The sequence below is a fragment of the Salvelinus namaycush genome, chromosome 17 (assembly GCF_016432855.1).
Source record: "Salvelinus namaycush isolate Seneca chromosome 17, SaNama_1.0, whole genome shotgun sequence".
Taxonomy (NCBI): Eukaryota; Metazoa; Chordata; class Actinopteri; order Salmoniformes; family Salmonidae; genus Salvelinus; species Salvelinus namaycush.
Window position 1 is genome coordinate 18,648,503 of NC_052323.1, and position 14,168 is coordinate 18,662,670.

At 42.7% G+C, this 14,168-nt stretch overlaps 1 protein-coding gene across 4 annotated transcripts in view; it reads right to left on the bottom strand.

Annotated features, from left to right (window-relative positions):
* Window positions 1-2,630: 2,630 nt before the first annotated feature.
* The window catches only part of LOC120062396 (alpha-2Db adrenergic receptor-like), a 37,568-nt gene continuing 26,030 nt past the window's right edge, over window positions 2,631-14,168 (bottom strand). For 2 of the 4 annotated variants that reach the window (XM_039012345.1, XM_039012344.1), the window contains exon 3: window positions 2,631-6,620. In XM_039012345.1, coding sequence (XP_038868273.1) covers window positions 3,457-4,758 — 1,302 coding nt within the window. In that variant the 5' untranslated portion in view covers window positions 4,759-6,620 and the 3' untranslated portion in view covers window positions 2,631-3,456. Of the gene's footprint in view, window positions 6,621-12,131; window positions 13,032-14,168 lie in introns of those variants that run through there. The other 2 variants (XR_005478395.1, XR_005478396.1) reach the window with 2 other exon arrangements.

A 14,168-nucleotide genomic window follows, 5' to 3' on the forward strand; every position in this document is an offset into this window, starting at 1 on the left:
GTTATATGCTGTTAGTTCAGCTCAGTGTTAATGCTATATGCTGTTAGTTCAGCTCAGTGTTATTGTTATATACCGTTAGTACAGCTCAGTGTTATTGTTATATACTGTTAGTACAGCTCAGTGTTATTGTTATATACCGTTAGTACAGCTCAGTGTTATTGTTATATACTGTTAGTACAGCTCAGTGTTATTGTTATATACCGTTATTACAGCTCAGTGTTATATACCGTTATTACAGCTCAGTGTTATTGTTATATACTGTTAGTACAGCTCAGTGTTATTGTTATATACCGTTAGTACAGCTCAGTGTTATTGTTATATACCGTTAGTACAGCTCAGTGTTACTCTTATATACCGTTAGTACAGCTCAGTGTTATTGTTATATACTGTTAGTACAGCTCAGTGTTATTGTTATATACCGTTAGTACAGCTCAGTGTTATTGTTATATACTGTTAGTACAGCTCAGTGTTATTGTTATATACCGTTATTACAGCTCAGTGTTATTGTTATATACCGTTAGTACAGCTCAGTGTTACTCTTATATACTGTTAGTACAGCTCAGTGTTAATGTTATATGCTGTTAGTTCAGCTCAGTGTTAATGTTATATGCTGTTAGTACAGCTCAGTGTTAATGTTATATGCTGTTAGTTCAGCTCAGTGTTAATGTTATATGCTGTTAGTTCAGCTCAGTGTTAATGTTATATGCTGTTAGTTCAGCTCAGTGTTAATGTTATATGCTGTTAGTTCAGCTCAGTGTTAATGTTATATGCTGTTAGTTCAGCTCAGTGTTAATGTTATATGCTGTTAGTACAGCTCAGTGTTAATGTTATATGCTGTTAGTTCAGCTCAGTGTTAATGTTATATGCTGTTAGTACAGCTCAGTGTTAATGTTATATGCTGTTAGTACAGCTCAGTGTTTTTGGCACCAAGCCCATACATCTGATGGCATGGGGACTTTGAAGACATTCCTCAGTGGATATAAATAGTGTATTTATTTCTCAGACAATAGAACCAAGATAACTTCCCTCTCCCTGACCACATTCTGCGTTTCTCATAGAGGGATAGCGCAATGTCTCACGTACTAGGAACTCTAGAACTACACAGCTGATTGAAATAATCAACTCACTCAAAGCTTTGATTTATTTGAATCAGCTGTGTAGTGCTAGGGCAAAAACCTAAATGTGCACCCCTTGGAGTCCCAAGGACCGAGTTTGGGAAACCCTGGCCTATAACACTGCATTTGGACTTACATCGTCTTTGTCATGACCGATCCAACATGAAACATGACCCAGGTCAAGTGTAATAAGTTCTGATCAGCTATCTATAGAACAGAGGTTATATGTGGCCTTTCTGGGAATTAAAACCACAGCCTTGGAGTGGCTAGCCCATTTCCTCCAAATGTAATTTGTCAGTCTCCGCATCTCCATTTGTTTAACCCTTCTCTCTTTGTGATGTGTGCATGATATGACAACATTCGTTTTCAGTCCCCAGATTTGCCACATCTGGAGATCTGACGCACATCTTCCTTGACATCACTGTCATGTGGCTCATGTATGCAACATGGCCAGTTGTGGATTAATTTGTCATGCTATAAACGCCTGAGTCTTTGCGGTTTGAAAATGTTTAAAAAAGGTAGATGAACAGTTGGAATCCAAAGCAGAGGCATTCAGCCTACTGTTTAATTAGACTAAGCCATATAAGCCTTATATTGCAATATCATACAGAACAAAGAGGATTAAGGATTTAAGATTGGTAACGGACGTTAAGCCATTGTTGAACCAATACACAGTGGTTCCATGTCACTGGAGGCCTGCCTGCGCACAAAGCCGATGACAATCAAAACACAGAAGAGGAAGTAGTAGACCAACTAAAACATGTTTAATCTAATATTTTCCCCACTTCCTTTCTCACACACACAAATGCACACACGCAAGCACGCACACACACACACACACACACGCAATATTATGGAAAAAATGTGAGTTTTCTAAAATGAAATATTTGGCTGAAGATTATAATAATTTCAGCAATAAATCATGTTAGATTATAATTTTGATACAAGGCGTCTCAAACTATAGGTACATTCTCATGATCTTCCTTTCTCATTAGGATAAAATAATATAAGCAAGTGTAAAGTGTGATCGATCTACCTGCTTACATATTTTGTCTACAAGTGTCTAAAAGAGGCACACTATCATATTTTGATATCATGATAATCTGATTGATAAAAGTTCATTCATAGGTGCTTTTGTAAACCATAGAATATGCCATGCCAATGCATTCCTGACACAGCATAGTGCTAGCAGTGTAGAGTGCATGTTTCAGCCCCATGGACAGCAGTGCCTGGGTTTGGGGGTTCAGCAATGAGGTAGACCTGAGGTCCACTCAAACCCATCTGACAGAAGTTGTAATCAATACCATTTTAGATATTTATTTTTTTAAATTGACTGAAAACTACATCAAATTATGAGGGTGCAGTGAGATACCCGATGGGTTGGATGATACTTTTCTCGTCAATCATCTTGAAAAAACTTCTGGAAATCAACCAATCCTCTGTCGTTAACACAATGGAAAGGTCAAATGCTGTATTATCTAAATGTTGAAAGTGCGTGGGCGACGGAGAGAAACAAAATGGTGCAGTTTGAGGCCATGTGGCGGAGAGTGATATGGGCGCTGGAGATGGGTGTGTGAGCAGGTGTGTCTGGGCAGGGGTGATGTGGATGTTTGTGTGCATCGGTATGTTGTTGTTTGTATGTGTATCTTTTGTATTGTTTAAAAAAATACAGAAATAAAATCTTTACATTGTGACACCTCTGTCAAACACGACCAAGCAATTGCAGTCATTTGTAATCACTTAGGATAGGCTACTCATCAAAAGTAGACTACACCGATGTTCTCACTCTCATTCCTTATTGACGACAGTGTGATGAATGATTCATGTTTAGAATCTAAAACTCCCAGTGCCCCACACAGCTCTATCAGCTTTGCAATCTGGGTTTATGACATCACTTTTACTCTGAACTAAGATGTCCCATCTTTTTTTTTATCTAGAAGGGACATAAAATATTAATTAAAGTACAGAAAAGAACGGGTTGTACAAAGTTTCTGGAATTATTATGCTTTGGCCTACATACCTTAGCTACATCACTGAATATTAAATTAATTCTTAACTTTGAAAGCAGGGGAAAATATGATTCAGTAGTCATATTAAACCATCAATGACAATATATATATTTTGCTTTTGTTTAATACATCCTATTCCCTCTGTACATTGTTTCTAATATTCACATATTGGTGCACAACACGAGATATTTTGATATGATATCATCATATTATTTACATATGAAAGTTCATTTTGAAACTAATAGTGATTCAGAGGTGTAGAGCTGAGCGCTGGATACGATGAGCAGTGAAGCACAGTCAATCAGTCATGGCCATCAAAGTGACCCTTCTTTTCAAGTGGCATTAGTGCGTTTTGAAGTCCGGCAAACGATTTTCTTAAACGCCTTACGGAAATCCCTGTTGAAAATGGTATATATGATAGGGTTCACGGAGCTGTTGCAGTAACCAATCCAGAAGAAGGTGTTGAAGAGCGCACCGGGGATGTAGCAGCTCTCCCTGCAGATTGCGTGCAGGCTATATGTGAAGAAGAAGGGGAACCAGCAGAGCACAAACACCCCCATCACCACGGCCAGCACGAACGTGAATCGCTTCTCACGCATCTGGGCCACTTTGGTCTTGGACGAGGTCACCGCAAGGTGCTGCCGCTGGGCCGCCAGGGCCGGGTTGGCTGCGTTTTTAGGGTCTTGGAAAAGCTGCGTGGCGCGCGCCGAGGCCCAAGATAGGCGGCAGTTCTGGCGTGGGCAGCAGTCCGAGCCCTCCACCTTCATTCGCTTGGAGAAGCGGTGGTTACCGGGTTTGTTGTCCGATGCACAGCAGCTCTCCTCCAGGTCAATATCATCCAGCTCCTCCTGCCTGTGGTGGTCCTCGGAGCTCTGGCTACTGGGGCTCTCTATCTCCATCCGCTCCTTCCTCACGAAGCACGTCTCTGACTGGGAGGGCTGCCTCTCCAGGCCATTCTTAGCCACGAACACCGTGGAAGAGCGCTGCTTGGCGACTTTATAGATCTTACAGTAGACTAGGATCATGATGAGGCCCGGGGCAAAGAAGGACACGAGGCAAGAGGACAGGATGTACCAGGTTTCGTTGTTTAACAGACACTCGTGCTCATCATGCTTGGTCATGATAAGAGGCGGAAAGGAGATGACGGCGGAGATGACCCACACCATGGCTATCATGGACTTGATTCGCTTGGGGGTCCGCTTCAGATTATAGCTCACGGCCTTGGTGACGGACCAGTAGCGGTCCAGACTGATGGCGCACAGGTGGACTATAGACGAGGTGCAGAAGAGTACATCCAGTGCCAGATAAAAGGCGCACCAGGGGCTCCCAAAGTACCAGTAACCCATGACCTCATTGGCAAGGGAGAACGGGATGACCAGTGTGGCTACGAGGATGTCCGCGCATGCCAGAGACACCAGGAAAAGGTTCTGGGGCGCGCGGAGAGCCCTGCTGGTGAGCACGGCCACGATGACCAGCACGTTACCAACGATGGTGACCAGAATGATCACGGTGACCAGCAGGATGATGAGCGCAGAGCCCAGCTCCGTGTGGGGGAGAGGTCTCGGTGCGCTCGAGGTGTTGGCATCCTGCAAGGTGTTGTAGGTAACGGTGATAAACTTGGCTACATCCATCATAAACGCATCTTCTAATGGGTTATTTATAGCGTGCACCTTTCCACCCCCAAACAGCTTAACTTGGAAGCATTCAATTGTTGATCAAGTCATTAGTCTTAAAGCATTTAACCAATGGAGACGCGCTGTGCACTAGGTTGTGTGATCGGGTAACAGATATAGCCTAGAGCACATAGGTCAAATACGTGAGGACCCTCAGCGTCCTGGCGAGCTGCCCTCATCTTCAGTTCCATAGAGAAGGGTCCGAAACAGCTCCGTGCTCGGTGACAGCTCCGTGCTCTGTACTCACAGCATATTGAGTAAGTTTTTGCCACTATGAAGTCCAGAATCCAAATGAGTAAGTCTCCATATTAGGGTGATATTCCAGCAGCATCAAAACATTTTGTTTCCGTTATCTCTCTGTCGGTCTCGTGCGCAGTGCTGTATGTTGTTTTGTTAAACAGGTGTCCTCGGTGAAGCACAAGAGGCAGCGCGCACTGCGAGATGGAGACACTGCTCGTGGTATATGTGTGCATGCAGGAGTGAAGTGGGTGATATCACTCCTAAGACCAACCCATCGCCAAGCTTAGCGAGACAGAAAGAGAGGGAGAGGGAGAGGGAGAGAGAGAGAGAGAGAGAGAGAGAGAGAGAGAGAGAGAGAGAGGTCTGACCGTCTGAGTTTACTTTGGATAAGGAACAGTTGAAGGGAGACTGCTCCTAGAATTATCTAATTGGTTCTTTATTCAGCTCTCATGCACAGAAAGAAAGCCATTACAGCCCACCTACAGATGGTAATGGAAGTTGATTCATAAACATAAGAATAATTTAACCATCAACTGTTATTAGCATCCATTATTTCATTTTGATAACAAATGGAGAACAGCATGAATGGCATGTTGGTATGCTGGTATGTTGACTTGAGGTGATGTTCATGACTGGAAAGTGAGATCATTTAAGCAGGAAACATTGTGTCTGCTGACTGGATCATATGATGGTATGGTGTGTGAGGTTCAAGGCATAGCAGCTTCAGGGCAAGACAATGGACTATGTTTAGGATCATCATCTACATTAGTAGGAGATTAGAGACAAACAAATAAGGACTATAAAGTTTTTATAATGTCACAGGTTTTTAAAATGCTTTCATAGTGTTCGTTTTCACTACTTGAACTTCAGTCATCATGCAATGCTGAGCTGATAATAAAGAGATGGAAACTGAACCAGTAACTTAGCTATGTTTTAAACAAGGATGTCTCAATTTACAGAGAAAAGCATGCCTAATTTGTCCTATCAGTGATGACATGTTGTGCATTCTACATTCACCTCTCTCTCTTTCTCCCATATTACACAATGAGATGGAAATGAGAGAATACCTGTCTGTCTGTTCCTCTGACCACATTTGCTGCAGGGGCAGAGTGACGTAACAGCCAGAGTGCTCTGTTCAGCTGTGCTGTGGTAGGGCTGAGGATAAAGCTATTTACCCCATAGAGGCGTGGAGACACGTGGACAAAGCTATGACGGCCACCCAGGGTAACAGGGAAAAGCACGGCTGATTGCAATTCGACAAAACGCAGGTCGGCTCTGAGCACGTTGCTGCAGATCTATGATTGAGTCATTTTAGGTTCGCCACAAATATCCAGGGCACTCCATTTGCTAAATAAACAGGGTGTGCAGACAGGAGGTTTGAGTGTGTGTGTGTGTGTGTGTGTATGTTGTCAGGGAGGCTCAGTTATAGCTTCCCTCTGCAGGGATACAACCTGCCCCCATCCATCCCTGAGTCTAAGCTGTAGCTTCCAGTGAGTGCTGAGAGGTTCTCCTCACCTAAAGGGTGACTGTCAAAGTGGATCAGAGCGAGGTCTGGTGATGCAGATATGCCCCTAGTGCTCCACCTGTAATACAGACACAGCCCCACCTCAGCTCACCTCTGTTCCAGTTCAGTCATTACCAGGACAACATGCTTTTTGAGATAGCAGAAGAGCAGAAAAACATTTCAGACAACACCAAAACAATTCAGACAACACCAAAACATTTCAGACAACACCAAAACATTTCAGACAACACCAAAACAAAAACATTTCAGACAACACCAAAACATTTCAGACAACACCAAAACATTTCAGACAACACCAAAGCAATTCAGACAACACCAAAACATTTCAGACAACACCAAAACATTTCAGACAACACCAAAACATTTCAGACAACACCAAAACATTTCACACAACACCAAAACATTTCACACAACACCAGAACATTTTTAACTCATCCAGTTGTAAGGCTATTTTTAACCTTGACGATGTGAAAGACCAGAGGGAGAATTAAGAGCAATTTTATTATTGGTATCATGTAAAGTAAATGTATGTGACTTCAATAAAGGCATTGTAGTTGTGGTTTGAATAATTGTAGACATAACCGGCATCAACTTTTCCCCCCATAAGGTCCTGTACTGTGTTGTCTTCAGTATTCAGGTGCTGGCACAGTCTAGATAAAGAAAAACAGCACTCCCATTTATCAAGGTCTGATGAAAAAACACATCCTGGACTGACTGGCATTACTTCAGCAATCTCCTCAACAGCACAGAAAAGGTTTAAGCCAGCGTCAGGACAATCATCAACTACACTCAAAAAAATGTGGTTTACAGTAAATATCAGTTTTGACGGGCCACACTGGAGAGGGTGAAAAGCTTCAACCACTGCTGTACACACCTTTTCTATTCATATACTGTTCATACTGTCTATACACACCATCATATACATATACAGTTGAAGTCGGAAGTTTACATACACCTTAGCCAAATACATTTAAACTCAGTTTTTCACAATTCCTGACATTTAATCCTTGTAAAAATTCCCTGTTTTAGGTCAGTTAGGATCACCGCTTTATTTTTAGAATGAGAAATGTCAGAATAATAGTAGAGAGGATTTATTTCAGCTTTTATTTCTTTCATCACATTCCCAGTGGGTCAGAAGTTCACATTCACTCAATTAGATTTTGGTAGCATTGCCTTTAAATTGTTTAACTTGGGTCAAACGTTTTGGGTAGCTTTCCACAAGCTTCCCAGAATAAGTTGGGTGAATTTTGGCCCATTCCTCCTGACAGAGCTGGTGTAACTAGGTCAGGTTTGTAGGCCTCCTTGCTTGCACACAATTTTTCAGTTCTGCCCACAAATTTTCTATAGGATTGAGGTCAGGGCTTTGTGATGGCCACTCCAATACCTTAACTTTGTTGTCCTTAAGCTATTTTGACAAAACTTTTAAAGTATGCTTGTCCATTTGGAAGACCCATTTGCGACCAAGCTTTAACTTCCTAACTTCCCCTCTTTACACTACTGCTACTCTCTGTTCATCATTTTTGCATAGTCACTTTAACCATATCTACATGTACATACTACCTCAATCAGCCTGACTAACCGGTGTCTGTATGTAGCCTCGCTACTTTTATAGCCTCGCTACTGTATATAGCCTCGCTACTGTTTTTCACTGTCTTTTTACTGTTGTTTTTATTTCTTTAATTACCTATTGTTCACCTAACACCTTTCTTTGCAAGGTCTACACCTGTTGTATTCGGTGCATGTGACAAATAACCTTTGATTTGATTTGATGTCTTGAGATGTTGCCTCAATATATCCACATAATTCCCCTGCCTCATGATGCCATCTATTTTGTGAAGAGCACCAGTCCCTCCTGCAGCAAAGCACCCCTACAACATGATGCTGCCACCCCCGTGCTTCACGGTTGGGATGGTGTTCTTCAGCTTGCACGCCTCCCCCTTTTTCCTCCAAATATAACGATGGTCATTATGGCCAAACAGTTCTATTTTTCTTTCATCAGACCAGAGGACATTTCTCCAAAACGTACGATCTTTGTCGCATGTGCAGTTGCAAACCGTAGTCTGGTTTTTTTATGCTGGTTTTGGAGAGTGGCTTCTTCCTTTCTGAGGGGCCTTTCAGGTTATGTCGATATAGGACTTGTTTTACTGTGGATATAGATACTTTTGTACCTGTTTCCTCCAGCTTCTTCACAAGATCCTTTGCTGTTGTTGTGGGATTGATTTGCACTTTTCGCACCAAAGTACGTTAATCTCTAGGAGACAGAACGCGTCTCCTTCCTGAGCGGTATGATGGCTGCGTGGTCCCATGGTGTCTATTGTTTGTACAGATGAAAGTGGTACCTTCAGGTGTTTGGAAATTGCTCAAAAGGATGAATCAGACTTGTGGAGGTTTTTTCTGAGGTCTTGGGTGATTTCTTTTGATTTTCCCATGATGTCAAGCAAAGGGGGACTGAGTTTAAAGGTAGGCCTTGAAATACATCCACAGGTACACCTCCAATTGACTCAAATTATGTCAATTAGCCTATCAGAAGCTTCTAAAGCCATTGCATAATTTTCTGGAATTTTCCAAGCTGTTTAAAGGCACAGTCAACTTAGTGTATGCAAACTTCTGACCCACTGGAATTTTGATACAGTGAATTATAAGTGAAATAATCTGTCAGTAAACAATTGTTGGAAAAATTACTTGTGTATGTACAAAGTAGATGTCCTAACCGACCTAACCGACAAGAAATTTGTGGAGTGGTTGAAAAACGAGTTTTAATGACTCCAACCTAAGTGTATGTAAACTTCCAACTTCAAATGTATATATTTATTCTGGACTCTGACATTGCTCGATCTGATATTTCTTCATTTAGAAACACAAGCATTTCGCTGCACCTAGGAACACATCTGCAAAATATGTGTATGCGACCAATACAATTTGATTTGATTAAGAAATACAATTTGATCATGCACAGCAACAAACAGACATCAGTGTCTGATCTAGATATCAGTGTCTGATCTAGATATCAGTGTCTGATCTAGACATCAGTGTCGGATCTAGATATCAGTGTCTGATCTAGACATCAGTGTCTGATCTAGACATCAGTGTCGGATCTAGATATCAGTGTCTGATCTAGATATCAGTGTCTGATCTAGACATCAGTGTCTGATCTAGATATCAGTGTCTGATCTAGACATCAGTGTCGGATCTAGATATCAGTGTCTGATCTAGACATCAGTGTCTGATCTAGACATCAGTGTCTGATCTAGACTTCAGTGTCTGATCTAGACATAAGTGTCTGATCGAGACTTCAGTGTCTGATCTAGACTTCAGTGTCTGATCTAGACTTCAGTGTCTGATCGAGACTTCAGTGTCTGATCTAGACTTCAGTGTCTGATCTAGACTTGTTTGGAGACAACAGGTTGGGGTTTTCATGACAGTTGTGAGTAAACACTTCCTCCAACACACACTTGCACACACACTTGCACACACACACACACACACACACACACACACACACACACACACACACACACACACACACACACACACACACACACACACACACACACACACACACACACACACACACTCTCACTTATAAGCCTACATCCCAGCCCCTTCCAGCAATCCCTATTCCAAGTTGTGAAACAATACCACACATCCTGCTGGTTGGGCTCCAGCTTCCTGCTGTGATGTCATCAACACACCTAATGAGAGGTGGATGTGCATCACAGCCCCGTCCTGACTCCCATCCCCGTCCTGACTCCCAGCCCCGTCCTGACTCCCAGCCCCGTCCTGACTCCCATCCCCGTCCTGACTCCCAGCCCCGTCCTGACTCCCAGCCCCGTCCTGACTCCCAGCCCGTCTTGACTCCCAGCCCCGTCCTGACTCCCATCCCCGCCCTGACTCCCAGCCCCGTCCTGACTCCCAGCCCCGTCCTGACTCCCAGCCCCGTCCTGACTCCCATCCCCGTCCTGACTCCCATCCCCGTCCTGACTCCCAGCCCCGTCCTGACTCCCATCCCCGCCCTGACTCCCAGCCCCGTCCTGACTCCCAGCCCCGCCCTGACTCCCAGCCCCGTCCTGACTCCCATCCCTGCCCTGACTTCCAGCCACGTCCTGACTCCCAGCCCCGTCCTGACTCCCATACCAGTGACCTGACACCCCATAACACAGGTCAACCTCTCACTTCCCATCTCACTCCCAAGCTTTCAACTCTCACCTACCACCACCACAATTTTGCCTGTCAGCAGCAAACACACACACACACATAAACACTGTGTCCGTTGGTCACTTATCTGTGTGAGTGTGCCGATGTCGCATGATCGTCCATGTGTGTGTGTGTGTGTGTGTGTGTGCACGTATGATCGTCCATGTGTGTGAGAGTCACAGCTAGCTGGTGTTTCACATCGCCCTAACAGGGAATCACACCCCTTTCCTCTTACACCAAAACAACAACAGTTTCAGTTTAGTGTGTGTTTGTATGCAGGGCAGATGGCAGCTCTGGATACATACATGACTACTGACCTTTATTTAGCCCAAAATAAAGGACAACATTTACCTCAGATTGCGTGCACCTTCAGACAAACTGTACTGGAACATCCAAGCTATATCATGGCAAATTAAGTTCTGGGTAAAAGGTCAAACGTCTGGGATAATTCCCTGATGTGAAATGTACCTAGCGCTATGTGGATAGAGTAGGTTGAGACCAGGTCCTTTCTCTCGGAGGGGGGGTATTGGGCCTTAGCCAGATGACAATAAACATGTGGCTAATTGCCTCGGGCTAAAATACCTGCCGTAATAATGAAAGCCAAACACGGTCTATTAGGCAGCAGCAGCCATCTGTTGTATCGACTGAAGGGCTGGGAGAGGGTGATAAATGGGAAATCAATGGAGTTGTTGGTGACGTTTTACTGATTTAATGCTCAAATTAGGATGATACAGCAGTTTCCTTTCACTGTTCTGTTCGATTGGTACTAAGCACCGATCTCCAATTCATTGGTCGTACAGGCTGTAATAACTATGTTGTTATAGGCTGCTATTGTCTTTGTCTAGGGTCGTAGGATGTAATTATCTTTGCCTAGGGTCGTTGGATGTTATTATCTTTGTCTCGGGTCGTAAGATGTTATCATCTTTGTCTAGGGTCATAAGATGTTATTATCTTTGTCTAGGGTCATAGGATGTTATTGTCTTTGTCTAGGGTCGTAGGATGTAATTATCTTTGCCTAGGGTCGTTGGATGTTATTATCTTTGTCTCGGGTTGTAAGATGTTATCATCTTGGTCTAGGGTCATAGGATGTTATTATCTTTGTCTAGGGTCATAGGATGTTATTATCTTTGTCTAGGGTCGTAAGATGTTATCATCTTTGTCTAGGGTCATAGGATGTTATTATCTTTGTCTCGGGTCGTAGGATGTTATTATCTTTGTCTAGGGTCATAGGATGTTATTATCTTTGTCTCGGGTCTTAAAATGTCATCATCTTTGTCTCGAGTCGCTTAGTTTTACTAATCATTCCATGATGAACTGTAAGCTTTAGAGGGATGTTCTTTTCACTGATCTCCCACCTGCAGACCTCAAAGGAAAATGCAAAAACACAATCCTTTATTTGAGTTTGGAATTATATTGATTCTTCATAATGTCAAGTGAAATGAACCAGAGTCTAAAAGGTTATTTAAAACATTAACCTCACAGACCTCAATTTGGAGTGAACATACTGACAAAGCACTTTCATTTAATAATCCTTTGTGCTTTCTCTCCGCAGACTTATAATTAAACTTTCGTTGCAAAACCTTGATCATGTCTTAGAATGAAGATCCAATACAGAGTGTTCTGTGTGCTTTTAAGATATACTTCTTAATCAAAGGGGATTGAGGCTTTAGGCCTACACTCTCTATTGCTGTCAAAAAGTTATTTAAACTTTCTGTGATGATTTTTTTTCAACAAATGTTTCGTTATCAATAAAATGTCACAATAAGGTGCAGAGCGTTCTATTTGCCTTCTGGCGGCAAGGAGACCCAGCTCCGCTAAAACCATTGACAACGGTGTGCAGTTTTCAAGGTATTGTTAAATAAATGTTAACAATTTGGTTGTAATATCATCAAGTCTTGAAGAGCATAGTCAGAACTACACATTTTTGATTATTCCTATAAGGGCACAAGGAGAGACCCAAACGCAGACACAGGAGGCAGATGGTTGCGCTCCGATATTTATTATAACAAAAGGGCTAGGCTAAAGGCAGGTCGAGGACAGGCGAGAGTTCATAAACCAGGTCAGAGTCCAAAAAAGTTGAAGGGGATAGGCAGGCTCGAGGTCAGACAGGCAGAGTGGTCAGGCAGGCGGGTTCTGCGTCAGGACAGGCCAGGGTCAAAATCAGGAGGGCTAGGAAAACCGCTGGTTGACTTGGCAAAACAAGACGAACTGGCCCAGAGAGACAGGAAACACAGGGATAAATACACCGGGGACTAATGGGGAAAACAGGTGACACCTGGAGGTGGGTGAAGACAATCACAAAGACAGGTGAAACAGATCATGCGTGACAATTGCATGCATAACAATTGCACACATTTAGCTCTATCATCCGAGTTATACAGCAAGTAGGCCTAACTTCAATCTTTTCATGATCAGTAAACATCAACTGATCATGTCATTTCCGATAAGTGAGGGTTGCCTGATATCTCTCATTATTGGCCACCATTAATTGTATATTTGATTGGTATGTAAAAAAGTTAACTATACCTGACAAGTATGAGTGGTTTAGGTTAATTTCCCATCCTTTGTTGGGTCTGCCTGTCAAGCAGCAGAAGAGCGCATTTGCCAATGTAACGTTACTGTTGGCTGATAATGTTTACTTTGCAAGTTACCGGTAGAAACTTTGTACAGTTGGCTAAACATAGTGGTAAGTAGACCTAATGTACTTTTTTCTCAAACCAAAGTAGGCCTACCTATAGAAGTTAGCTAACATGATCCCCTTTTGAACATTGTTTTTAATTAAGAGTATTTAATCACGATTGCTGCTGACAGACATGATAGGTTACATTGATTGAATTGGCTAGCTAGCTAATAATGACAAATTGGCTAGCTAGCTAACAACAGATCACGTCAATATGGCTAGTTAACAAGCTAACTTTCAGGGGACAAACTAGTTGGCTATATACAAATATTGTTTGATTTGATTGCCATCTACAGTGGTGATGACAATAGTCCGACTGACAACTTTACCAGGACGATTTCAAGCTCTTTCTAAAAGCCTAATCTCTGACGAAGCAAGCTAAATGACACATTTCGTTTGCTTCAGCTAACTAGCTACATACCAAACGTATCTGGCTACCTTCAAGTAACTGAAAATCCATGATTAATTGATATTGCTATCTAGCTATTTTAAGATGAATGCACTAACTGTAAGTCACTGTCACGCCCTGGCCTTAGTTATCTTTGTTTTCTTTATTATTTTAGTTAGGTTAGGGTGTGACATGGGGGATGTTGGTGTGTTTTTGTCTAGTCGAGGGTGTTTGTATTGTCTAGGGGGTTTTGGTAGAGTTTATGGGGTTGTGTTCAGTGTAGGTGTTTTAGGTATGTCTATGGTTGCCTGAGTGGTTCTCAATCAGAGACAGCTGTCTATCGT